Below are 26,605 nucleotides of genomic sequence, written 5' to 3'. Positions count from 1 at the left end.
AACTTATTTGATGTCTTATGGCGCTTTCCACGGCCCATTTCCTCTGGTGCCCCAGCAACAAGTTCATCCACATTCAAGTCCAGTGACTCCGCTTCCCCGTCCCGCTGAATTCCACCGTCGTCACCCAGTAAAAATGATGCCGAAGATGTGTTGCCTTGAACAGCTGCGAATGCGACATTGATTGGTGTGTCGCTATCGTCGTAGACCGTCTCGGGCGAATAGATCTCCTCCTCGACACCGGTTGGTGATGGGGACATGATTTCTGGTGTTTCGTCCTCCGTCACTTGCGTAAGCTCTGCATGGAGGTCGGGATGGTCTTTCGAGAGACGGCGGAGTTTGGCGAGGGTTGTAGGCGATGTTAGACACTCCTGTGAGCAGTTGAGATCTCCGACAGCACACATTTCGAAGGCCTATATTGGTGTACAATCAGACAAGATTGTCAGGGGAACCTCCCTTTCGGCCCCTCGGAGACGCCTCCGATTCCGGTCCGACTCCGGTTCCGTCTCCGGTCCGGCCCTCCATCTCGCCCGCACAATCACCGATCCGTCAACGCCCTCCCGACGGTCGCCCTGGGACCTCGCCTGCGACGCGCCGCCCAAGCCTTCTGTGCCCGACAGCGGCAGCTACGGACAAGCAGTATATAGTCAGCTACCTAGCAGGCGGACCCTTAGAGTTTCTTCTCTTTGGATCCTCCCCTGCTAGGTCAGCTTCATTTGTATTCGCTTACCAATGTTCACGCTTTGGATCCTCCCCTGCTAGGACCTTGATCTCAGGCCTCCGGGGTTGCCCTTACAGCAGAAGAAACTCTCTACGGGATCAACCGGACAAGATTGCCAGGTTCGGGCGCTGACTCAGGCTCGGAGTACGAGTCCGTTCCGCCCTCGTCACCGCCCCTGCCACTTGTCCCCTCCTCCTCTACTCCTGTGGTCTCCGCACCCGTCATGCCGTCCGGAGTCACTCCTACCGCAGACGCCCGGCTGGACTCACTCGAGGCGAAAATTGACAGCCTAACTGAGGCCCTTGCTTTACTCACCAACCAGGCTTCCGCTGCCGCTGCCGCCGCTAATAATGCTGGCGGACCCCAAACACCATCGCCGGAGACGTCGACTCCGACTCCGACTCCGGTCCAGGGCGACTCCGAAGCCCTTTTTGGCGACATCAACCTCGCCTCAAAATTGGTCTTGCGACCAAACCCCCCTTCACCTTCAACGGCGACCGGAAACGCGGCCGCGCGTTCCTCTACGCGGTCCGCACCTACGCCCGCCTTGCCCCTGAGGCCTTCGTGGTCAACGGAGAGGCGAGCGAGGAAAAGGCTGTCCGCTACGCCATGTCGTTTATGGCAGAAGGACCCGCTCAGCAATGGGCGGAGCGCCACGGAAGCAAAGCCCCGTTTCCGTTTCCGTCCTGGGGCTCGTTCGTTTCCGAGTTTCGACTCCGGTTCGTCGAGGAGAATGAGCAAGATCACGCTCTCTCCAAGCTGGAGACTTCCGCCTATCACATGGGTACAAAGGATGTCTACCAGTACACCGACGACTTCGAGGACCTGATGGACCTCGCCGGATTCAAGACGCGCTGGTCAAGGTGACCAAGTTCCGCCACGGACTTGACCCCCCTGATCAATAACGGAATCACGTCCTCGAACGACCCCCGGACCTCCGGGATTACCTTAGCTGGCGCACCCGGGCCTTCCGTCAATACGAGGCCCTGGTCCGGGCCAAGCTGATCAAGTCAGCCGCCCCCAAGACACCTGGCGGTTTGATTCGGACTCCGTTTCCGGTCAACCGCATCCCGGCTCCGGCCCCTTTCCGCCCGGTGGCTCCGGTCGTGCCACCCGCGGCCCGCGCCCCGCTCCGGCGCCTCCAGCTCCCGTCCCCTAGGGAGTTGGATCGCACCAGGGCTCGGGTGGCCCCTCGTCGCGCCTGCTTCAGGTGCGGCGACCCAAACCATCTCGCCCGGGATTGCCCCTCCCCGCCGATGTCCGCTCAATGGACATCCTCGACGAGGTGATCCAACAACTCGGTGACGAGATGTTAGCGGAGTTGATCGCCCGCTACACGGACACAGCTGCCCTGCCGGAGACGGCAGCGGAGTCGATGGCCGGAGAGGATTTTGTCCCCGCGACGAGTGACTGGTGTGCCCTCGTTCGCGTCTATAAATCGTTTTGCCTCTTTGTATGATGAATGCAGTTCCTTGCCCTACAATGAGCCCGAAACGAAAGACACACCCTCTCCTGCCTCCGCCTCGACTCCGTCTCCGACTCCGCCCGCGACTCCGGTCATCGTCCTCCGCCGCCTCACTGCCTGGGAAAAGAAACTGCCCAAGCAGTACACCGTTGCCGCTGCCCCTGGGGCGAACTCCCTCCACCTCCCGTTAGAGCTCGAGTCCACCACCAGCGCGCTGAAGCTCTCACTCTCTGGGCTTGTCGACTGTGGTGCCACCTCCGACTTCATTGACACGAACTATGTTGCTCGGAATGGCATTCCGGTCTGCACCCTCGATCAGCCGATTCCGGTTTTCAATGTCGATGGCACCCCCAATGACGCTGGCTCCATCAAACAGATCGCGGACTTGGTCCTGCGCTACAAGGGCCATGCCGAACGAGTTCAGCTGGCCGTCACCCATCTTGGCAAGCAAGACCTCATCCTGGGGTATTCCTGGTTGCAGAAACATAACCCAGAGATCAATTGGGAAACCAAGGAGGTCAAGATGACACGGTGCCCCCTGCAATTGCTCGACCTGCCGTGAGGAAGAGCGGGTCGAACGGACCGAGTTGCGGCGACTCCGGTCGCTTCAGAAGCGTCTCCGCTCCGGCCCGTTCCCCTCGGTCTGCGCCATGGACCTTTCTGGGTCTGATGACGGAGACGACTCCGTCTCCGGTGACGACTCCGGCCTGCCTGATCTGACGCCGGACTTCGACGACGACGATGACGATGGTCAGCTTGAAGATGGTGACCGCATCTTCTACACCTCGTTCCGCCCCTCGGAGGAGATACGCGCTGGCAGTACTGTCTCGCAACGCCTGGCCGAAGCCTTCGCCAGGAACTCCGCCCCTCCGCCCTCCGAGATCCCGGACTGGGCTAAGGAGTTCCAGGACGTCTTCAACAAGGAGTCCTTCGACACGCTACCGGAGCGGAGAGCCTGGGACCACGCCATTGAACTCGTCCCCGACGCTAAGCCCACCAACTGCAAGGTGTACCCCATCTCGCCCCTCGAGCAACGCGAGCTCGACGTGTTCATCGAGGAAGGGCTTTCGACGGGCCGGATTCGCCCCTCCAAGTCTCCGATGGCGTCTCCGGTCTTCTTCGTCAAGAAGAAGGACGGCGGACTCCGCTTCGTCCAGGACTACCGTGCTCTCAACGCGATGACTGTCAAAAACCGGTACCCCCTTCCGCTGATCAACGACCTCATCAACCGGCTCAAAGGCGCTCGTTACTTCACCAAACTCGACGTCCGTTGGGGCTTCAACAACGTCCGGATCAAGGAAGGTGACGAGTGGAAAGCGGCTTTCCGGACTAACCGAGGCCTGTTCGAGCCCTTGGTGATGTATTTCGGCCTGACAAACTCTCCCGCGACGTTCCAAACGATGATGAATGACATTTTTCAGGACCTCATCCTCTCCGGGGACGTCATGATCTACCTTGACGACATCTTGATCGCCCATTCCGACCTCCGGAAACACCGGCAGATTGTTCAGGAGGTCTTGCGGCGACTCCGAGAGCACAAGTTGTACCTCCGAGCGGAGAAGTGCGACTTTGAAAAATCGTCAATCGAGTACCTCGGAGTCATCATCTCCCACAACCACGTCGAAATGGACCCCGTCAAGGTCGCAGGCGTCTCCGCTTGGCCGACTCCGGAAAACAAGAAGGACATTCAGCAGTTCCTCGGGTTCGCTAACTTCTACCGCAGGTTCATTCGGGACTTCTCGACCCTTGCGCGCCCTCTTTTCGTGCTCACCAAGAAGGACCAGCAATGGACTTGGGGCGACGCGGAGGCCTCCGCGTTCCAAGCGATCAAGGACGCGGTCACCTCGGAACCGGTCCTGGCGATTCCGGACGACACACGGCCTTTCCGACTCGAGGCGGACAGCTCTGATTATGCGACGGGGGCGGTTCTTTCACAATCCGCCCCGGACGGGAAGTGGCACCCTGTAGCATTCTATTCCAAAAGCTTAAATGATGTCCAGCGCAACTACGAAATCCACGACAAGGAGATGCTCGCGATCATCCGCGCACTTGAGGAGTATAGACACTTCCTCGAGGGCGCCGCACCCTGTCGAGATTTGGACTGACCATAAGAATTTGGAGTACTTCAGGAAGACGCAACACCTCAACCGGAGACAGGCCCGGTGGTCTCTGTACCTCTCCCGGTTCGACTTCACGCTGCACCACAAACCTGGCCGCGATATGGGTCGGCCTGACGCCCTCTCCCCGGAGACCCGACCACGGAGTCGATTCCGACAACTCCGACGTCGTCCTTCTGCGGCCTGAACTCTTCCACGTCCGCGCACTCGAGGGCGTTTCCGTTTCCGGTCCCGGCTCTGAACTCCTCCGTGACATCCGTGATGCCCTCTCCGGTGAGCCTGACCTGGAGGAGCCCGTCGCACTAGCGGCCCGGCAACTTCTTAAGGTTCAAGGTCAAGCTCGAGGCCCCCGCTTCTCACGTTCTGACGAGTGGGCCGTCTCCGGCGGTCTTCTCCATTTCCGAGGAAAGATCGTCGTACCAAAAGACAAGGACCTCCGGAGACGCATCATCGAGGCTCTGCCATGACACCCGAGTCGCCGGACACGCAGGTCGTTTCAAGACCCTGGAGTTGGTCTCCCGGAACTACTGGTGGCCTCAGATGTCTCGCCATATCGGCCGGTATGTTGCGACCTGTGACTTGTGCTGTCGCACCAAGGCACTCCGGAGACTGCCCCACGGAGAACTGCACCCCACGGAAACGCCTCCGGACGCTGGCATACCGTCTCCGTCGACTTCATCGTAGAGCTTCCCGAAGCCCATGGGTACGACGCGATCATGGTCGTCGTTGACACCCTCGGAAGCGCCCCACTTCTCAGAGTGTCATACGACGGTCGATGCAGTAGGGGCAGCCCGCCTCTACTACCGGAATGTCTGGCGGCACCATGGGACTCCGGAGAAGTACGTCTCCGACCGCGGCTCGCAGTTCATCGCGGACTTCACCCGAGAACTTTGGCGTCTAATCGGCATCAAGCCCGCCACGTCCACCGCGTACCACCCGCAGACAGACGGTCAGACAGAGCGCGTCAACCAGGAGCTGGAGCAGTACTTGCGGATCTTCACCAACTACCAGCAGGACGACTGGGATGAGCTGATTCCGGCCGCGGAGTTCGCCTACAACAACCACGTTCACTCCTCCACACAGCAGGTCCCCTTCATGACGGACACGGGACGGCTCCCGCATGGGCTTCGAACCCGGAGTCCGTTCCGCCATGGAGTCAGTGAACGAGTTCCGCGACCGGATCGCCACTGGTGTTGCTGAAGCCAAGGCCGCTCACTAAGGCCAAAGAGGAGTACAAGCGCTACTACGACCGGAGACGGACTCCGTCTCCGGAGTTTAAGGTTGGCGACCGTGTTTGGCTGGATGCCTCTGACATCAGGACGACTCGCCCCTCGGAAAAGTTCTCCCATCGCCGCCTTGGACCGTTCAAGATAGTCGCGGAGATCAGCAAAGGTGCCTACAAGCTCGACCTCCCTCCGCGCTACTCGAAGCTCCACCCGGTCTTCCCCGTCGTCAAGCTCGAGCTCGCTCAGGACGACCCCTTCGACGGACGCCCCCGGCTACGACCAGCCCCTCCGGACCTCGAGGACGGAGTCCCGGAGTGGGAAGTAGAGGAAATCCTGGACGCAAGGGTGAGGTATAAGCGGCTGAACTACTTCGTCAGATGGAAAGGCTACGACGCATCGCACGACCAATGGGTCCGCTTCGACCGCGTCTTCGCCCCGGAGAAAATTGCGGAGTTCTATCGTAAGTACCCTGGCAAGCCACGACACATCGCCTCCGCGACCTTCGACTCGATTCCGTTCCGGTCTATGCGTCGGGACGCCGCATTCAAAGGGGGGTGATGTCAGGGGAACCTCCCCTTTCGGCCCCTCGGAGACGCCTCCGATTCCGGTCCGACTCCGGTTCCGTCTCCGGTCCGGCCCTCCATCTCGCCCGCACAATCACCGATCCGTCAACGCCCCCCGACGGTCGCCCTGGGACCTCGCCTGCGACGCCGCCCAAGCCTTCTGTGCCCGACAGCGGCAGCTACGGACAAGCAGTATATAGTCAGCTACCTAGCAGGCGGACCCTTAGAGTTTCTTCTCTTTGGATCCTCCCCTGCTAGGTCAGCTTCATTTGTATTCGCTTACCAATGTTCACGCTTTGGATCCTCCCCTGCTAGGACCTTGATCTCAGGCCTCCGGGGTTGCCCTTACAAAGATGTAAAGAACAAGTGGATGGAATTCACACCTTCTTGACGAGTTCCACCTGCGAGATATCCTTCACGGCCTGAAGAACCCACTGAACCGACCGATTCCGCAGGTTTCCAACTGTGGTGTCAAGCTTGACCTTCGCAGGAGAAGCATTAGACGCGAGCTGGCGAAGAGCCTCATCAACCACATCCCGATGGGCTGAGCGCTTAATGCTCAGCTTCAATGGGCGCTGAATCCCAACGTCGAGTGGCTGCCAGATGCCTGTACATCCACCAGGCACGAAAACAAGCGCAATCGTCGGGTGGTTGGAGCGCATCCAGCTGATGAAATCCGCTGAGCGATGCACTGACCAGCAGTCAATCTTCCAGATTGAGACTTGGGAAGAAGGGAGATTGTGCTCGGCCTTTTGGCGCTCGAAGTACGGAGCGATGATATTATCGACGAGGGCGTGCATGGTCTCATGGTTGGACCAATACGAGTCGTTGCCGGAATTGGTGAAAACATGACCAGCACGGGTCGCTTCTGCATACCCACGGGAGAAGACCGATGGTGCTGATAGCTTGGTCTTCCCACCGTAGATAACCTGGGCCGCGAGAACGTTCCCATTTGCAGCGACGGATGGAACAAGCGTGAAAGCACGCTTCTCTTCGAGCCCTACAGCAGCAACCTGCTTTGCTCCACGGGTATTCCATGTTGACGCATTTCCCTGGGCGTAGATGACCTGGGTTTGGTCGGTGTTGACTCGCAACGCAGCTGGAATGTTGTATTGTCGAATGAGCCAAGCCTCTCGCAGAAAGGCTTGCTCGAGAATCGCTTCGTGGTTGTCGGGTAGCTTTTGCGCTGCTTTCGTCGCTCGTCGCTCGCTCCATCCCAGCTCCTCTCGAAGGTAACGGCGAACAAAGCTTTCAGAGCAACGGAAAGCAGTGTTGCCCGAGCCAATTGGCGGAAGGGTCGAGAGTGTTCGGCCAATCGTTTGTTGGGCTCGTCTACCCCGTTGTCCTCAAGATCGGCCTCAGTTGACTTCTGTTCTGAAGTGAGAACGAAAGCACGTTGAAATCACCAGCACATACCCGTTTCCGTCCACGTTTTGGTATATCTCCCCTTGCAATTCGCTCGTTTCGAAGCTTAGCACGATAAGCCTTCATGTACGCTGCATTCTTTGCCCGCTTTTCCTCAAGCACAACCCGCTCTCGATTTTGTATCTCCCCTTTCTTTCGTTCTGACTTCTCCGCATATTCACGATGCTCGCGCTCAAGACGAACTTCCTTCTCCGCTGGTGTTTCCTTGCTGAAATAGGACAAGATGGAATTCGTCTTCTGCTTCGGCAGTTCAGCGTTGGTCGTTGGTACTGGGGATGATCGTCGAGGAAGGGGAGCAATGGGTCGAGGCATGGGGTCGAAAGAGAGAGAGTTTGGGGAAGATGGAAGGGAGAGCAAATCGACATCGGAGAGTGACGTACTCCCAAAAACGTCCGCCGTCTTGTTGGTAGACGAAGGCGAGTCCTGCGTAAAGAGGAGTTGAGGCGCCGGTATGTCCTCCTTGTCGTCAAGCTGGTCCCTGTCGTCTTTGTAGATTCGACGCCGTTCAGGTGTCGCGTTTGGTGTGGGTGCATTGTCATGCCATTTGGGGCGTTTCAAACTCGAACGGATGGGCTCAGGCGAGATCTGGTTGTCGAGGGAAAAGGTGAAGGCATGGGAAGAGCCGTCCTCACGTCGGCCAAAGCTGGGTAAGTGGCCATCGTCATCGTCGTCGTCAAGAGCCGGACCGTGACCCGAGTGACTCTCACGCTCTTCTTCTGCATCCATCTCCGCCTCGAACTGGTCTGCTTGAAGCTAAAGGACTTGTTAGCATGGCAAAAACGACATTCAAATCCTCTCACCCTTTCCAAAGTCCACCTTGCGACTGCATTGAAAGCCTGCAGCCTCGCTACGATCCACTTCTCTCCAACCTTCGTCAACGACACCGCTGGGTCAACATAATGCTGTAGGGCGTTGATAGCTAGCGGCCCGCAAGAGAATCCATCGTCTTGATGGCCAATGGGTAAGCTCTCGACTTGTACGTCCCGTCCCGAATGCAGCAGCACCCACCACTCACAAATCTCTCGCAGCTTTGCCGGTATAGGTTGCTTGAACGAGTCCCCATATAAGACTCGCACTCGCTCGTTGGAGAACTCGATGGCGAGCGATATCCAGTGCGGATTGTTTTCGATTTTGCCCAGATGTGCAATCGTGAGCAGCGTCCCGTTGTCCTCTGCCAACTCGTCTCCAATCTCCCTTAGCCAACGAAATCCACTGTCTGAGTTGTATTTGTCGCTGCCCTTCTCGTACGCTCTCAACAGCGTCTCCATGAATGCCGTACTCTTCACCCGAAACCGAGCGCCAACATCTCCGTCGACCTCATCCTCAATCTTCTGCCGCAGCAACTCCAACAGATCGTTGATCTGCGAATCGGACAGCCAAGCGGGTCCCACAAGACGAGAGAGCTTGTGAAAAGGCTCCGTATCCGACAAGCCTGCTGGCTTCGCAGCTGACCACGGAATCATCGAAATCAACTGTTTTGCCTCCTCGAGAAGCTCGACTCGAGAAGATCTGTCTGCACGGGCACTCCGTTCTGCCCGTTCTCGCTCGCTTTTGATAAAGTCGGACGACTTTAGCCAACGAGCCCGCACCTTCCTCGCCTCAATGACTTCTATCCAGAATGTTATAACCCACATCGGAAAGCGTTTTGCAGTCCCGTCCAAATGGGCATAAACCATAGAACGATTCCCATCGAGCCACGCCTCTCGACTGTATTCCAAGATCTGCCGAGCTAGCTTCTCGTTGGGCACTGGCAGATGACGCATTCGCAGGAGTGTGCCGCTGTCCAAAGTGTCCGGCTCGTACTGGCTGAAGAAGTCGGTAGGCTTCTTTTCCGTGGCGATGGGGGTGATTAGTGGGAGTGGGAACCGTAGGGAATTCGGGAATGGGAAGAGTAGGTGCGGGAAGTATATTGGTGGCAGTGGGTAGGGGGATGGAGAAGGCTTCCTTGGCAGCGCGACGGACGCGTCGCAGCACTTCCTTCATGGTCTTGCCACATCCACGAAAGGTTTCGATGTCATGCTGGCTGGATTCGCCTTCGGAGTCAGACAAGTCAGACATGGTCGGCGTGGAGGTGGGGGCAAGGTAGGGACTGCAGAAAATTTTATTCATTGATTCGCGTATGGCTACTAGATCTGCAATCAAAGATGCTAGTAGTGAAAATCTCCAGAATACCCCCATTAAATGCTTAGTTCCCCCCCTCGCAACCTTCGGCAAACTTGGCCCGAGGACTGAACTGAACTTCTGCAAATCCGTAATGTGTAAGATGACCCTCTGAACTTCTAACCCTGTAAGTTCAGCGCGTAATGCGTAAGACCGGCTGAACTTAAGGTCTAAATAGTACAGTACTTCCCTCAGCTCTATGCTGTCGGGGTTTTGGGTCACACCACCGATCTCACGTGGCTTCACCTTAGAACAATCACAGCCCTGCATCTTAAGGAGAATGCAATGAAGTCAGATGATCTGGTTCGAGGCCTTGTAGCACTTCCGAGCCTTGAAGAACTATCCATTGGTGGAGAGCCATACGATGCAAGTTACAACCCACAAACAGATTTCATCGGACCACGACGCGATGGAGAGTTCCTGCGCCACTTTATGCTGTCAACACCTCTCTGCCCACAGCTTCAACGCTTCCGTTTCTATCCGATCTCTGCATGCCCCGATCGCACCATCGTGGATTTCCTTCGTCACCGGTGTAACCCGGCACAAGACAGCTCGATGACCGCTCTTGTTCATGCCAACTTCACCATTGTGCGGGACGAGAGCATAGACTTCTCTGCCGAACTAGCGGTAGAGCTGGAAAACGGACTGCAATTATCATTAACACGTATACGCAGACCTATGCCAACCTCAGAATATAATCCCAGATCAGGTGTTGACAATGAGAAACCGGAAGCAGGATTTGTCTTTTGGAAGAATATTCTGGCTATGTAGGATTCTTATAGGGAAAATGGTACAACGCACATATAGGCGTCTCACTCTTGTTACTTTTATAATGAGCTGGCGTCAAGGACTTTTGGGACAAGTGATGTTTCATGTCATCCGTCACGCTGTGACACTACATCATCATTCTTTTTCAGTCTTTTCCAAGACCATGAAGCGTACAGGACATCGAGGACACCAGCAATTTTCATCTTCAAGGTGTGGCTTTCCAATAACGTGTTAAAGAACATCCTCAAACTATTCCTTGTAGTCATCCAGTTGGAGACCCAAGCTGAAATTGTCGCGTCTTGCTTTCCGCATCTGACGAGAGTAACCACTCGACTCGCTTTCTGTCCATCTCCATCAGCAGACTGAGCAAGTTCTGCCAGCCAACCGCGTTATCTCCTCGCCTCCTTGACCCAGAGTCAGACGGCAGAAATCCCGCACGATCAGGTATGACGCGCTGAATTTAAGTACGGTCTCCTTGTCTTTTTTTCGTCCACCCAGAACTCATGGAGCCCAAGGATATAGAGGCGTCCATATCAGCGTTGACAGTGTCACCCTCACTCGACACGCCAGACCCAGCCCTATCGCTTGCCCGCGAGTTCCATCGAGCGCCAACATTTGGCTCGACCTCGGGTGATCCCCGCACGAGAATCCCTGTTGACTTCCGCACTCTCAGGTGAATACACGCAGCAAATCTGACGACTTAGCTTGCTCAAATTTCTCCCAGCATCCATGTAACGGAAACCCAAGAAGCCAAAGAAGGTGCCAGACAAGGCGCGGTAAAAGGTGTGTTCTCGCTGTTCTAGACACCACAGTTCCTCAATCCCCCCACCTGTTTTAGAGCTTGCTGAGGTTACCTGGCACACATTATCGACCCAAGATGTTTGCAACCGTCTTGGGGTTTCGGTTGCCGTTGGCCTTGATGCACCTATTGCTGCTCGTCGACTTGCTACGAACGGAAAGAATGTCATATCGCGCCCACCAAGAAACCTTGCTCGCAAAATCTTCTTCTACATTTTCGGAGGCAAGTGCATAGATAGACATTCACCCACGTACTCACGACTTGTGTAGGCTTCGGTAGTCTGCTTTTCCTTGCAAGCATCATCTGCTTCATCGCATGGTTTGTTTTCTTGGCAGTAATCGTAACACAAACTCATCTTGCTGTTAGGCGACCACTGGGAGATCCCCACCCCTTTGCACCAAACTTGGCCCTTGCGGTCGTGCTACTCATTGTGATCGTCATCCAGGCAGTTTTTAATGCATGGCAAGGTGTCTATCTTCTTCTTGTTGGGAACTCCATGATTAAACCATATTTTCCCTTCAGATTGGTCTACGAGCAATGTGATGGCCTCAATCGCAGGACTGCTACCAACTGAAATACTGGTTATGCGTAACGGAGAAAAATTCAAGTTGGTGCTGTTTACTTCATGTTTTGCCCCACATAACACCAACTCAGGTTACCAGCGGCTGACCTCGTTTCTGGAGATATTGTCACGATTACTCTCGGCTCCAAGGTTCCTGCTGACCTTCGCCTTGTCCAAGTCTCTCCTGACCTTCGCTTTGATCGATCCATCCTCACGGGCGAGAGTAATGAAATCGCTGGCTCTGTTGACTGCACCGATCACAATTGTCAGTTGCTCTCGTTCTCCGTTCTTTCCCTTTCGCTAAACGTCGGATCAGTCCTCGAGTCTCGTAACATTGCGCTGCAAGGTACCCTCTGCACTAGTGGAAGTGGAATAGGTGTTGCTGTCGCTCTCGGTGACAATACGGTCTTCGGTCGCATCACCAAACAAGCAGGAAGCGAACGCCCTGTTAGGACGACTCTCGAAGCGGAGATCATTCGTTTTGTTCTTATCATCGCGTCTTTGGCATTGACGGTGGCTATCATTATTGTTAGTGAGTGCGGTCCCTCGACCCCAATATTTTACTGCTGACGCAAGTTCGCTCTTAGTTTTATGGGCCGCCTGGCTCCGTCGTGATTACCCTGGCTTCATCAATGTGCCCACTCTCCTTATCGACTGTGTTTCCGTAGCCGTTGCGTTTATTCCTGGCAAGTGATTCTATGAACTCCTTGACAAATGCTTATTGGTCTCCAGAGGGACTTCCTGTTTGCGTTACACTTTCATTGACTGTCATGTATGTCTTGACCTTTCGCGATTTCGGTCTTCTAATTGTTTAAATCCAGCGCTGGCGCTATGCGGTCCAGCTCCATTCTTTGCAAATCCCTCGCCACTGTCGAGTCTCTCGGCTCTGTCAACTTCATTGCCTCCGATAAAACCGGCACTCTTACGCAGAATAGGATGACAGTGGTTAATGTCGCTGTTGGCGAAGCAACATATAAAGTTGCGGACGTCAGAGTCAAGTTATCGCACCCTGAAGCGAATGACGACGCGCCAGCGGTGGCTTTGCGGGAACTTGTGGCTCTTGCGAGCCTCTGTAATGATGCTGTCTTCGCACTATCAAAAATTGAAGAAGCCCTGCAGGATCGTAAGGTCAACGGTGACGCCACAGGTTAGTTTTTCACTTATTCCATCCGACTTGGCTGACTCCGTGCTTGTGGCAGACGCGGGATTATTACGCTTCTCGGAGAGTATTTCTTCAACTGAGGACTCGCGTGCGAGCTGGAAAGAGGTCGGAAAGATTGCGTTTAATTCCAGTGAGTCACTGAAAATCTTCTGCGTGGCTGTCGGCTTAAGTCGACTTCAGAGAACAAGTTTGCTTTGAAACTCTTCTCTCGAAGTGCAGCCCCAGATGCACACTTTCGGTCAATTCTTCCTGGTCATCATATGCTTGCAGTCAAAGGAGTGCGTTTTTCTTTCTCGCTGCCCTCTCATTCTTCTGACTAGGATATGATAGGCTCCTGACGTGCTCATCCGTCGCTGCAATGCATATGTCAATTCCGATGGTCTTACTTTCCCTTTGGACGACAACGCTATCGCCAAGATTTCCACTATTCAAGAATCATTTGCCGCTCAAGGTCAACGAGTACTCATGCTCGCCAAGAAGTCGTTGGCCTACGAAACGTTGCAGGAGAGCAACAGCGATCTCGAAAACCTTCTGATGGCCGCCAATGTCGACTTAACAATTGTTGGCTTGGTGGCGTTAGTGGACCCTCCCCGGCCTGACACAGCCGAGACCGTCCGGGTTTGTAGACGGGCTGGTATTCGATTCGCTATGGTCACCGGTATGTATTGTTCAGTAATACCTCATGGCATTAACTCGAGAATAGGCGACTTTTCTCTTACTGCTGCTGCGATTGCACGTCAAGTTGGCATTATTACGACTCCGGAAGCCGACATCAAAGGGCTTTCAGACCTTGATCGCGATGTTCCGCTCGCCACCATCCCCGACTTTGATGATGACAAGGCTGAAGATGCCGTTCTCTCTAGCATCGTTCTCAGTGGTGCAGAAATGATGACAATGACCGAATCACAGTGGAAACAGGTGTTGACGGTGGGGTTCTCCCTGAGAGCGATATCACTGAACTGACGACCTTTTAGTTCGATGAGATTGTCTTTGCGAGAACGACGCCGCAACAGAAACTCCAAATTGTCCGTACTTTCCAGGCAGGAGGATGTACAGTCGCTGTCACAGGAGATGGAGGTACCGTTGCTCCAGTGTCTTGTGTCTTTTACTCAGACGTTCCGTTAGTGAATGATGCCCCGGCTCTCAAACAGGCTGATGTTGGTGTGGCGATGGCCACCGGCTCAGAAGTTGCAATGGTGAGCGAGATTAACTGTTTTTGAACTGTGCTTAATAATAAAAAATTGGCCAGGAAGCTGCCGATCTCATCCTATTGTCCGACAGTTTCTCCACAATGTTGACGGGAATCAAATACGGCCGCCTTTGCTTTGAGAACTTGCGCAAGTCGATCCTATATCTTCTTCCGGCTGGAAGCTTCTCGGAACTGATGCCTGTGTTGCTCAATGTTCTCGCGGGAGTGCCCCAGGCTCTGAGCAGCATCCAGATGATCATTGTAACCGCCATACTTTGTCATTTTCTCTGAGCACACGATTGATATTGGCACAGATTTGCGTTGTCACCGACGTTCTCCCCGCACTTTCGCTGGTTTACGAGCAGCCTGAGGCGGACCTTCTTCTTCGTAAGCCTCGCGATCGAAAAAAGGACCGTTTGGCCGATATCAAGTTTATTCCTACCCTTGTCAAATGTCTTTCACCTAAACTTTTCTCAGGCTGCTTCTGCATGCGTACTTGTTTATCGGGGTTCTTGAATCACTCACTTCAATGACCGCGTCAGTGGTTCATACTGTTTGATGATCATCGACTGAAAATGCTTGACAGTGCGTTCTATTTCGGCTTCCAGCAGAACGGTGTGCCATTCTCTGCGATGTTTCGGAAGTATGGTGGCTACAATGTTGACCCTGACCTCATCTCCGAACAAACTGCTCAAGCGCAGTCCTTGTGTAAGGACACTTTGATGTCCAGAGTTGTCTCTTCTCATGAGTATTTATAGACTTTTTCAACCTGGTCATCATGCAGTGGTTCAATTTGCTTTCAACCCGGACGCGTCGCTTGTCGATTTTCCAACAGAACCCAATGGGCTCGCCCGCCACTCGAAACTTACTCCTCTTTCCTGCCATGCTGGCCGCACTCCTGCTAGCTTGGTGACTCGAGTCCATTCTTCCCTCGCGAAGCCTGACAGTAACCTGTCTAGTTTCTTCTCATATGTTCCCTGGTTCCAAAGAGTGTTTCTGACTCGCGGCATCGCCGCCCAATACTTCTTCCTGCCAATGGCGTACGTCTCCTTTGCCTGTCTTCTTCTACGCGCTGGCTGATTTGACGCAGATATGGCGTTGTGCTGCTGTTCTTGGATGAAACGCGCAAATGGTGGAATAGGAAACACCCCAAGTCGTCGTTGGCTTGTATCGCCTGGTAGTATCGTATATGGTAGCCACTGTTGTAATATAGTTGTAAAGTAACGTTGGTAGGTAATCAGTTTGGGTCTATCTAATCGGTCGGCTGATGTAATCGCTGCACCGCTTTCTCTCCTTTCATCTCAAACCACGAGGATCCTCCAGCCAGCCATGGAATACGAAGAGGAGCCTGAGCCTGGTCGCCAAATCAAGGATCAGATCCATGACTATAGTTGGGTTCTGTCGAGTTCTTGACCGCAAATCCTCTCAATCAATCGCCTAGTTGCTATATCCCCATTAATCAGTTCCATAATTGACACGTACGCCTCGACCATGAAGCTTTTTCAAGCGTTGACCATCGCCCTAGCCCAGAATTCCAGCGGCTGCGAAACGTCAAGCAGCTGGGCACGTCCTACTATGTCTGGTCTGGGGCCTCCCACAACAGATTTGAGCACTGCTTGGGTGTGCAACAACGCGCTTCGAGTCAGCTCAGAGATTGACTTTTGTTGAAGGTGTCGCTCATTTAGCGCGTTCGATGGTCGAACACCTCCAGAGACAGCAGTCGTCACTCGGAATCGACACGAGGGATGTGAATTGCGTGGAAATAGCGGGCCTCTGCCACGATCTTGGCCATGGTCCTTGGAGCCACGTCTTTGACAATTTGTTCATTCCGGCAGTATTGTGAGTCCCGGCCTCCTCCATTTTGCGCTTTATGCTTATATTCCGCCAGGCCGGGCAAGTCGTGGAAGCACGAAGACGCGAGCAAGATGATGTTTGAAGCTTTGGTCGCAAACAACAGCATTCAGCTACCTCGAGAAGACATTGAATTCATTCTTGCCTTAATTGTTGGCGACCGTTCCCAGTGCAGGTATTTGGGCGACTACTCTCCTTCAGTCACAGTCCACTGACATTCCCACCAGCCCCCGAGAGAAGCAATTCTTGTTTGACATCGTCGCAAACACTCGCAACGGCCTCGACGTTGACAAGTGCGTTTGTCTTCCGTGAGAGAGAGTTCTCTAACGATCACAGGTTTGACTACATCGCTCGAGACACCTACATGATTGGTGAACCGACCAAAATATCCACATCTCGTCTCATCAAGAGCGCTCGGGTCATCGAGAACGAAATTTGTTATGACATCAAAGACGTGAACGAGCTCTTTGAGCTCTGCCACACTCGCTTCAAGCTGCACAAGCAAGTCTACACGCACAAGACCGCCAGGGCAATCGAATTCATGATCGTTGACGCGCTCAAGTCCGCCAACCCGTTTCTGAGGATTGCAGAGCAAATCGAGATCCCCCAAAAGTTCTTATATTTGACGGACGACATCATGACGCGAATTGAGGCCAGCGACGACCCAGTAAATGCTCATATCTGGTGGTCAGCTCTCCGCTGACCGCCATCATCAGGAACTCGAGGAGGCCCGACAGATTTTTCGTCGAATCCGACTTCGCGACCTTTACAAATTTGTCGACCAGCGGGTGGTAGAATGGGAGCGAAGGGAGCTCTTCAAGGCCTACATCACCCAAGAGAGAGTCGCGTTGGAAGCACGGAGGCTGGCTAAGGTGGCGATTGAAGCGGGCGAAGCTGATCCCGTCGACTTGTCTCTGCTCACTCCTGACACGGTCATTGTGGATCATTGCGTGATGCATTATGGAATGAAGACGGATAACCCGCTCGACTCAGTCAGGTTCTACTCCAAGCGTCATCCAAAGAGTCGAGTCGTCTTTGTTCCGCTGATCTGTACGCTGACTCGGTGTAGAATGTGCTCCAGCACAGAAGTGCGACTACTCCATGCTGATGCCGCCCATATTTGCCGAAGTCAAGCTCACAGTCTACACCAAACGACCCGAGTACGAATTGGAACCTCTTACGAACTACTCTAATGAATCGACAGATATCTAGCGTTTGTTCAAGCGGGTTATCGTGCTGTCTTGCAATCCATTCCGGAAGATCTCCCCGCAACTCCGCCAGTCTCGGCTCGGCCACTGGAGTCCGTCGGTCCGTTGACACCCCCACGAGAGAAATCAAACTCGCTGCCTCGCTCGCGGACGGCGAGCCTTGCGTCGCTTACTCCGAACGAGTTCACTACTGTCCCGATGAATTACGTCCCGTCCACACCTAGTCGGTCAAGAGAGCTCAAGCGGTCGCATTCCAGCACTAGTATCCATATAGGAACAGGCAGTTTGTTGTTTGGGTTCGGAATTCCACTCGAGACGATAGAAGACGAAGAGCGGGACACTAAGCGAATTCGGATAGACAAGAGTTGAATTAGACTAACCAACATGGACAAGAAGGACAAGCAGTATTGTTACAGGGGTTCAGAGGTACTCATACTAGTATTATAGCTACAGATTCAGCGGCAAGCACGTACTTATCAATCCACACACACATGCACAATTAGACAGCAACTTCCATAGCACTATCAGACGTAGAGCTGCTTGAATGGCAAGACATCGTCTGGGTTTTGTTCGGCACTGATAGCGTCGGCCCCTGCTTGCGAGGTCAGTGGAAGAGCCTCTGTTGCAAGAGCTCTCACGGTTGCAGTACTAGTGATGGCGCAACCAGGAGGTGGATGGACAAACTCGACGGCAGAGACAGTCACTGAGATGCGGCGACTGCCAGGAGAAAACGGGAAGTCGTGGAGGTTGACTGTGTCGGGGTCATGCCCCGCCGGCCCAAAGAGCTTCTTGCGGAAGTGGTCACGCATGTTGAGGCTGATGAGACGATGGCGGTTAGCTAATCAATGATGATAATAGTAGCACTGACGTCGCGAGCATGCTATTCATATAGACTGACGGCAGTGAGAAGCGTAGGTCTGGAAAGATAAGTAGACGCGGAAGCCACGTACGTTTGCTGTTTGGGGCCAACGTCAAGAAGAACCAGAAGGTGTTAGGGAACGCAACGAACTGTGTCAGAAATTAGAATAGAATCAGGCATGGCTCAACTGAGACTTACCAGAATCATCGTGCCGGCAGAGGTGAGGGAGGTGAGCATCCCGCGATTGACCGCGTTGATCATGACGGCCTTGAGGAGCCGGCGAGTGCTAGAGACACGATCAATCAAGGATTTATGATGCGCGGGTGATCCGGGTGTCACCGAGGCATGCCGCTTTGATGTCGGCGCAGGAAGATGCACAGGTAGACCGTGATGGACATGTCGCACACCAGGGAGGCGGCGGTCTGCAGGGTGGTGGTAGCCTGTGGGGTTAGTCCCAGTTGTCAGAGTGGAGGCTGAATCGGCGAGCGCACTTTTGTCCGGTCGAGTTCAGCGAAGTGACGGATGATGTAGCTTCGGCGAGGTCAGAGAGCGTGGGGGGTGGACGGCGATGCTCACGTCCAGGCGGTTTGCACAGTGCCGGCAGCTGCCGAGTTCAGCAAACGGCTTGTATCGGAGGTAAGCCATACCCATTTGAGTGAAAGCGAGGAATATCTGGCAACGAATGAGGTGAAGATGGGGGTGATTCGATGTGGCTCACTATGAAGTAGATTCCCCACCGAGAAACGCTATGAAACCGAACACCGTCACGTGTAACTGTCAAGTTCATTTAGTTCAATTGCTGGGTTGACACCGGAAGATGACGAACGATGCCAGATTCGACTTGCGAAGTACCTGCATGAGCAGTTAGCAAGGGTTTATACCACAGGGATGCCAGTGGACGAACAATTGGACCGTAAAGGCGGAGAGATACTGCGAAAATAATCCGATCAGATGATGCTGATACTCTCTGACGCGGCATGGTCGCTCACGTTCGCCAACAGTTGGACCTGACACGCGGTTCAGATCAGCGTCGTAGACCGTCACGGTAGACGAGGACGTCTGCGCACCGAATCCGTCCTGGAGAACCCCAAACTCAATCCACTGTTGGCTACAAATGGGGGGAAAGCGCCTCACCACATCAAATCCGGTTGAACCCGCCCAAAGCGCATCACGTAGCGCTCGAAGCTCGACGCCCAGAAGAATATGACCTGGACAGTCTCGAAAAAGCTGTAGGCGGCGCTGCTTCAGCGTTGTGGGCCCCGAATGGAGCGGTGGAACGCACAACACAAGTAGCACCTGCAAAACCCGTGTTAGCGGCAAACGACAAAGGAAAAGTGGCAGCAGGGACGCACAGCGCCGCGAATCTCCCAGCCGTCGTTCCACCACTGGAAGTACAGCCATGTTTGCAGCAGCCCGATCCCATAGAGCCTGTAGTCACGGTCAGCATTGAGCAACTTGGTGAACTTGAATGGCACGGGTCAGCCTTCAGAGTGCCAGTGGTGCTCACACTGTTTCGAGGAGGAGAGAGATGAACCAAGGCCCATAGGTCGAGTAGAGGTCGACAACAACTCGGATGGACATACTAGAGGCGAATGAAGGTGGGGTTAGAATTTAAGGGTCGTTCACGTACGTCCATGATTGCCTGATATGGGGCCTCGGGACCTTTCTTCGAGCGCTATTCTGGTTACGCATGACTGTCGCGAACCGTAAGTGACACGCACTGGAAAGGCAAAGTCAAAAAAGACCCTGAAATCGCTTGTCAATCGTATCGCGAAAATGGAAGATGAATTGGTCCGTGGTAAGTCTATGATACCTAATGTACAAGTGCGTTTCTACTTCATTTACCGTTGTCTGACCCGGAAGGCGACACATTCAAGTTGGTATACGAGCGCGCCATGACCTCTTCAGCCATGTCTGGCCCGTACTGATCTGCGAGTTGCCTTGACAGAAGGTTGAGAGAGTAGAGTAGACGCGTAAAGGACACGACTTACTGTGCATAGGCTCCTGCTATCACCGCCATACTCCTTTCCGACAGTCGATACGCCTTGGGCATCATCCCTACAAAGAACTTCAGCACGACAACAAGAGACAGTCTAAGGACAAGCGTACCTTTCCCGAAGCGGTACGTGATGTGGTTAGAGCAAAGGAGGCCGGCGAGGATGGCGCCGATGTTGACTGGGACGAATGAGAATATGACGACGAACCAGCGATGGAGGAGGTCTTTCTCAAAGAACCAGTACTTCTTCTTGCAGCCAGGGAGAATGCTGCGGGAGTAACACGTCTGGCTGAGGGTCGCTTCGACGTAGGGGCTGAAATAACCACAGCATTTTAGCTGGTTTTGGATGCGCAGACGACCGACGGCCCCGAGCCCCGTTGACCATTGCTTGTTGACCTTGCCCTCGAGGTTGAAGGTGTGCTTTTTGAACGTGAGATAGCCGGGGAGGACGAGGAATGCGAAAGCGATCCACAGCATGAATGTGTAGACCGCCAGAAAGCCCTTCAACTTGTGTGAGACCGAAACGAGCGTGAGAGAGACAGCGGACTGACCCGGTTGTTCAGCACGATGCCAGCCCAGCCAATGACTGCGGTGAGGACCGCCACAGCAGCAGCCAGTGTGGTGAGGATAAGCTCTGGCCGGTTTCCAACGCGAACAACATCGGCGTTGTCCCACACATTCAGCCAGGCCGTAATCATGAAGATTAGCGACGCCAAAGCGAGGCAAGTGTACTATTTTTGGGTATCAGATAGCTCCCATGTTGTTGTCGCGAAGTCACATACCACAGAGTTGGAGAACACAAGCACCCACTTGAACCGATTCCACTTGGCGCCCTTCTTTCCCTTCCTGCCCAGTTCGACCCCGTCATAGCTGTCGTCGTTTGCTCCCGGTATACGCGACTCGCCCGCTCGAAACGCGTCTATGCCCCCTCCACGCTTGAAAATACCGCTCCTCCTGTTCCGGACTGCGGGGGCAGCAAACTTGCTTGGAACGTAGTTTACATGAAGCGAGACCGTGCTTCCGCCAAATGCACCCCCCGGAGAGCTGCTCCGACTTGAATTGGACCCTCCAGAGTCGAGAAAGGGCCGTCTTGGTGGTTCAAGGGGTTGGGCGAGCATATGGGCAGTCGAAGCAGCGGAAGTGGATATTGTCGAGAGGTTATCTGACGCCCTGGACAAGGATTTTTCACTTTAAAGAGTCGCAGAATCGTTGCACACACCTGTGGTTATGCTGCGAGTGGAGGTCAGCTTCAGAACGTCATTGATCGGAAAGGGGAAAAGAACTAACTAGGCTCAGATTCAGGCTTTCCCTGGGAGCTGGCGTCATCTCTGAACGCGTTTTGTAGGGCGAAGCGACAGTTAGAGTAGAGGTGGAGGAGAGAGAAAAGAGGGTCCCCTGTGTTTCAATAGTTGCTGCGTATAGCGGCTTGGCAGCGTGATTATTACGAACAAGGTAAAATAGGTAAAACTACCGTTTATCCTCACAAACGTCCTATTCTAACAGATTGACAAGCATATCTCTCACTCCTCGAAAACACACAGCGCGACATCTCCGCGTTTTCCATCCACCTCCTTCGAATTTGGCTTTCGATGGCTAACTAGACTCAAGTTGCTATCCCAGCCGATTTGGACTCGACTCCAGATAATGAACGAGGAGAATGTCGTTCGCGAGGAAAATTCCCGTTTCAACGACGAGAAAGTGAGATAGCCGCTTGGTGAAGGATGTTGTTTGCTTCAAGCCGCTTCTCAATAAGTTCCGCGTTCCCAGTCCGTTTATGCAGCTCCAAGAATCGCTCGCCCACCCAGAGCCGCAAAGGCACATTGCCAGCGGTGTCCAGCCGGTTGTCCTCCTTCTTCAGAGGGGCACCAAGTCCGGCCGCGAGTTGCTCGCATGTCGCCAACATCTTGCCGGCCTGGTCCCCTGCTGTGTGTAGATAATGCGCTGAGATCAACGCGAGAATGAGTGCGCGGAGGTGGTTGTCTTGGTGTTCCGTTGCGTACGCCAAAGCGTGCTTCAGGTGTTGCCTATTCCTCAATGAGCCAATATCTTCAGCAGGGGAAAAAGAGACGTACTTGGCAGTCAGAATTTCGGGCGTCAACACGCCTTCGATAACCTCTCCTACTGCCCGCATGGCGCCGCCCAGCCCGCGACAAGCGCCGGCAACATCATGCCCCATCTTTTCCAACTCTTTCTCTCCAATGTCTAGACCGTCCTCCGCCATGGGAAATTGCATCGCGGGGTCCAACTTCGCCCTCGCTTGGAGTCCAATCAACAGAACAACCTCTCCCACTCGTGCGGATACCCAACCTCCTTCGTCTCCTGCCGCCTTCGCTAGTTGGCCTGCAACTCGATAGCAATTGCGAGCACGAGCAGCTTGACCCCGAGCGTGGGCTAGTTGTGCATGAAGAAGGGTTATACGCGGGGCAAGCGTCCCTTCAAACAAGCCGAAAGTCCGCGCGTGAGCAATAACTTCATTAAGATTCCTCTCCGCTTCCCCGAATTCGCTTCGCATGATGTTGACCTGTCGATGCGTGAGAATAACGAAATGAGAGTGAGCTAATAATATGTACCGCAATCAGCTCGCACTTGAGGTCTGCCTGGATTTTCGCCATTTGAAGGTCAATCGCTCGGACATCGCCAGCACTCGCCCATCTATGAATCTTCAATTCTCGCGCTGCCTCCCGTTCTACTACCCCCAATCCCTCCAAAATGAACGTCTTCCGCTTGGGCTTGCGGCCAACCAAGTCCCGTCGAGCAATTGCGCTAATAAGATAGCCAAGCGCATATAACACGCGGGGGTGTGTTGTTCGGATGTAAAGCGGTAAGTTTTGGTTGTCAAGAGGAATCTATATTCATCAGAAATCGATTGCTAAGCCCATTTCTGAGGTAAATACCTGGAGGACACCTTCGCTTTCCAGCACTACTTCAGGAGAGTTGTCGCGGCATTTCCCGTTATAAACGCCAGCATCGAGAACCGTATAAAGGAGTGTCAGGCGTGCGCCAGCGGGGGTAGTGTTGATATTTGTTGACCCTCCTTCTGGGGTTGCTGGACCCGGTGCTTGAGCAGCGGAGTAGGTAAACCAAACAACACCGAGAATCAGAACGTGAACAACGGCGGCAGCGTGGAAGGGTGAGGTCGCATACAAGGGCTGAGGGGCATTGTCTGGAGGTTTCACGATCGGAAATGAGATCTTCAGAGCAGCCTCGGCACGTTGTAAAGCACCCGGAACGTCCGTCCAACGGCCCAGCGCAACCAGCGCTCTCAACTCAATTATTTGCGCCAGCAATACCACATTAGGATGTTTTGCGCCGAACAGAGGGCCCATCGCTGCCCGTAAAGTGGTTAATTCTCGGGCCAGGTTCTTGTCGGGAGCGACAGGTTTCACGGGAGTCGACATTGGCGTGCTCAGTCTGGCGGTAGGCTTCGCAGAGGCATGGGGGTATAAGAGCGCGTTGAGAAGGTGGTCGGCCCATGCGAGATGAGCATAGTAATAGGCAGGAGTACCCTCCGCTGGACCGCTGCTGTTGAGTGGCTTCAAAAGTTGCTTGGCGCGCTGCGGAGTCGCTCGAGCGGAGAGCCGTGTGATATAATGAGGGTACAGTGCTAGTGTTGGATGCTTTTGGGCGATGACCAACTATAAAGAGATAAGAACGCGAATGGTCGCGTGGAAACTTACTCACAGCTTTGCCTAGCGCCTTCTGTACCTCTCCCTCGATTCCTTCCGTCCAGTCCTCGTCACCAAACCCACCCTCAAGTATATTGACCCCGATTTCCGCAAGGGCACACCAGGCTCGACATTCGTCAAGGGGAGTACTCGAAATGTCCCAAGGGACCCTTTTGACCCTTCCAATCTGTTGGCCAGGATTTGGAAGGCCTAGACATCGACGGAGGGCCATAAGAGATAGCCATAGAGAGTGCTTATGGTTTGCATGTGTTGGTGGATGAAGTAGGAGGGACGGAAGAGCCAGAAGGAGTTGGGGACTACGAAGCTGTTCTGCTTCTGCCGGAGGCGTTAACCTCACGCGCTTATGTGGTCGTGGGTTGTCCTCCATGGGTGTTGAAGAGATTGGAGAACTCGAGGATGGTGGCAAGACCCTCAAATCTTGATCAGTGGCACGTGACACCGCCATTGAGGGAAAGGCGGGTACAGTTACAAAATTCCTTATTTATTTCCAACTACGTGCTAATCTCCTTGTGTAGGCTATGCCAGAAGTCGCAACGCGAACGTAATGTGCTTGTTACGTTTTCAAGCGCAACAGCGCCAGGATGAAGAAGAATTCGCGGGCTCCCGGTCGCGTCAGTGGCACGCTATAGCCAGTGAGATTATAGAAGAGGTACTGCTGGACCACTCACAACCCATTTGATGGCATCGTTTGCTACGGGTTTCTGCAAGACGGCAAACGAAGTAAACCATTGTCGCATGGCAATGACAAGCGCCTGGTCATCAGGGTCAAACACTTGAGTGCCTTTGAAAAATGCATTTAGGTCCGCTCCGTGGTCTGAGCTCAACGTAGGATTATCCCAGCTAACGAATATGAGACTGAGAACCACAGCAAAAGATTCGACATACTGGTACTGGTAAGCTTCAAGTCCAAAATCATGCGCTGCCCCCGCAATCATGACTGCGGTACAGATGTAGCGCATTTCCCCATACATCTGTTGTCCTTGCAAGCTGAACGAGCCTCCATAGTCCGACAGTGGGTAGAATTGCGAAAGAGCTTTCTCAAACGAGGTCTCCGACAAGGTCGTATATTGCCCTTTGAGAAAGTTGAAGACAGTCTTTTGGTTGGCGTTCGGGTTAGATGTGTTGGCGTTCGGGTCAGGAAGTTCCGAAGACCAATGGGCACCCTCGTTAGTATTAGAGCTGCGATGCTTTTAGTAAAAAAACAACTTGAATGCTGCTTCTTCAACTCACCCGAAGAGAATGGGCACTCGCGCAAAGCGACCACTCTTGAAGGCCTCCACTGGGCGTTGCTGAACGAAAACACCATCGAAATATGGGGCGAAGGGATAGAGAGTTGCGGTTCGGTTAGCGTTGACTCTGCTTCCTGCCAGCGCAATTGTGTTGACAGGCAGGGCTCGGAGGCACGACATGGTTTGTGCACTATTCAAATCGGAGCATCCGCTTAGTTGTCGTTAGCTGCGGGTGGGAGTGAAGAACGCAGAGCCCACGCAAAACCAACAAATTGCGAAAAAAGTCCCTGGACGAAATCCGAGTTGTAGTCCGGAGCAAAGTTCAGAGAAGGACTGTCTCCCATCGCGGCACGGAAGAGGTTGGCGTTCTTGCCTCCATTTCCTATTAGTTGGAACATTGTCGATCCCGCACCTGCCTAAGAAGCAGTCATAGATATTGAAGTATCTCCTCAAAGACAATGGGCAACATACCGATTCGCCCCAAATCGTGACCCGTCTGATAGCACGCTTAGTGTAACGCGGGGCAGGTAGATAAAACGGACTTTGGATCACCACCAAACTTGTGGATGTACCGTTGAAGCCATTCGAGACCGGCTTTCTTGGCAATATTGACACGCATTCCGAGCAATGCTGCCGAGAAGCTCACCTGGTCCAACAACCCCACATTCAAGTCACCATTCATTTTCACCGCCTCCCCACCCAAGAATCCAAACTGCCCCAGCCGATATTCGAAGGTCACAAAGATCAACGGCGTCGCAGAGCCTTGAATGATGTTTTCTGGTGGAGCGTCCCGACTGCTGCCTACCTCAAACCCGCCCCCGTGGAAGTAAACAAGGACGGGGAGAGCACTCTTTTCAGTGGTGTTGATGGGGATATAAACCTACACAACGGTTTCAGTGCAAACCCTGGATAGATAACGATTACGCACATTCGCAAAAAGACAGTCCTCCGACGTAGTTGGTGTCGTTGAGGTCTGTGTGTTTGCGATGCACGTGCTACCAAACTAGCCCCAGTCAACGCTTGACCTTGGGAGTGGAGTAGAATACCTACTTGACTCGCGTCGACTGTGCCAATATGACTTGTGGGTGGCGTTACAGGCGCCCTCCAACGTAACTCTCCAACAGGTGGGTCCGCATAACGAACGCCTCTGAAATACACAATTCCTTGAGTATCGCCCGCAAGGCCGTTGAAAATACCGTCTAGGAAGGATAATGAGAGTCGAGAAGGTGATATATGAACAAGAGACCCACAATCGAGTGTGACGGTCGTCAAAGCAGCATGTAGAGCTGGCGGCAGCGCCAACAACAGTCCCCATGAACTGCGAAGCATGATATCTCTGGTGACGACACGCTCCCCGCTCTTATGAATAGTCGGTCGTTGTCCACGAGGCCACAATGACAGCATAGAAGGATCTCCGCATGACCCGCTCTGTTGACTTTGACCTCAGGCGACGACCGGAGTAACCAATCATATCTCACAATTCATGGTCTTCGTTGTTTGGGAGGAAGTCCTTCGGAGGTTCCGCAGGGAGAGTATTTTTGGTTTTGGACCAAAGATAACGCTGGTTGATTGAGGACTTGAGAATTTTAAACCGGAGAGAAGCAAGAGAGAGATTTTTACTG

At 53.7% G+C, this 26,605-nt stretch overlaps 4 protein-coding genes across 4 annotated transcripts; 2 read left to right on the top strand and 2 right to left on the bottom strand.

Moving 5' to 3' along the window:
- Positions 1-10,945: 10,945 nt before the first annotated feature.
- MIND_00659000 (Calcium ATPase) lies at positions 10,946-15,335 on the top strand (the record flags this gene model as incomplete). The annotated part of the gene is made up of 24 exons (XM_037363315.1): positions 10,946-11,115; positions 11,167-11,225; positions 11,281-11,463; positions 11,511-11,559; positions 11,608-11,708; positions 11,764-11,848; positions 11,896-12,068; positions 12,120-12,335; positions 12,391-12,489; positions 12,536-12,575; positions 12,625-12,950; positions 13,003-13,095; positions 13,146-13,243; positions 13,296-13,623; positions 13,669-13,892; positions 13,940-14,042; positions 14,091-14,161; positions 14,215-14,415; positions 14,469-14,584; positions 14,632-14,691; positions 14,741-14,862; positions 14,913-15,063; positions 15,114-15,194; positions 15,245-15,335. 24 exons carry the CDS (start codon positions 10,946-10,948, stop codon positions 15,333-15,335), a joined length of 3,240 nt encoding a protein of 1,079 aa, XP_037218959.1.
- A 148-nt stretch (positions 15,336-15,483) lies between these two features.
- MIND_00658900 (HD-domain/PDEase-like protein) lies at positions 15,484-17,582 on the top strand (the record flags this gene model as incomplete). The annotated part of the gene is made up of 10 exons (XM_037363314.1): positions 15,484-15,544; positions 15,596-15,632; positions 15,680-15,774; positions 15,825-15,993; positions 16,043-16,180; positions 16,233-16,298; positions 16,342-16,672; positions 16,722-17,028; positions 17,075-17,165; positions 17,210-17,582. 10 exons carry the CDS (start codon positions 15,484-15,486, stop codon positions 17,580-17,582), a joined length of 1,668 nt encoding a protein of 555 aa, XP_037218958.1.
- A 4,170-nt stretch (positions 17,583-21,752) lies between these two features.
- Positions 21,753-24,121, bottom strand: MIND_00658700 (uncharacterized protein; the record flags this gene model as incomplete). Its single annotated transcript, XM_037363313.1, has 5 exons — positions 21,753-22,092; positions 22,141-22,589; positions 22,639-22,914; positions 22,963-23,703; positions 23,750-24,121. 5 exons carry the CDS (start codon positions 24,119-24,121, stop codon positions 21,753-21,755), a joined length of 2,178 nt encoding a protein of 725 aa, XP_037218957.1.
- Positions 24,122-24,245: 124 nt separating this feature from the next.
- Positions 24,246-26,387, bottom strand: MIND_00658600 (Carboxylic ester hydrolase; the record flags this gene model as incomplete). Its single annotated transcript, XM_037363312.1, has 10 exons — positions 24,246-24,377; positions 24,423-24,594; positions 24,640-24,933; positions 24,985-25,194; positions 25,242-25,399; positions 25,455-25,479; positions 25,526-25,863; positions 25,912-25,986; positions 26,034-26,182; positions 26,234-26,387. 10 exons carry the CDS (start codon positions 26,385-26,387, stop codon positions 24,246-24,248), a joined length of 1,707 nt encoding a protein of 568 aa, XP_037218956.1.
- Between the last annotated feature and the right edge of the window lie 218 nt (positions 26,388-26,605).

The sequence above is a fragment of the Mycena indigotica genome (assembly GCF_014461135.1).
Source record: "Mycena indigotica strain 171206Taipei chromosome Unknown Mind.scaff0006, whole genome shotgun sequence".
Classification (NCBI taxonomy): Eukaryota; Fungi; Basidiomycota; class Agaricomycetes; order Agaricales; family Mycenaceae; genus Mycena; species Mycena indigotica.
Note: the sequence above shows the minus strand (reverse complement) of the source record. Positions and strands in the feature narration are given on the sequence as shown.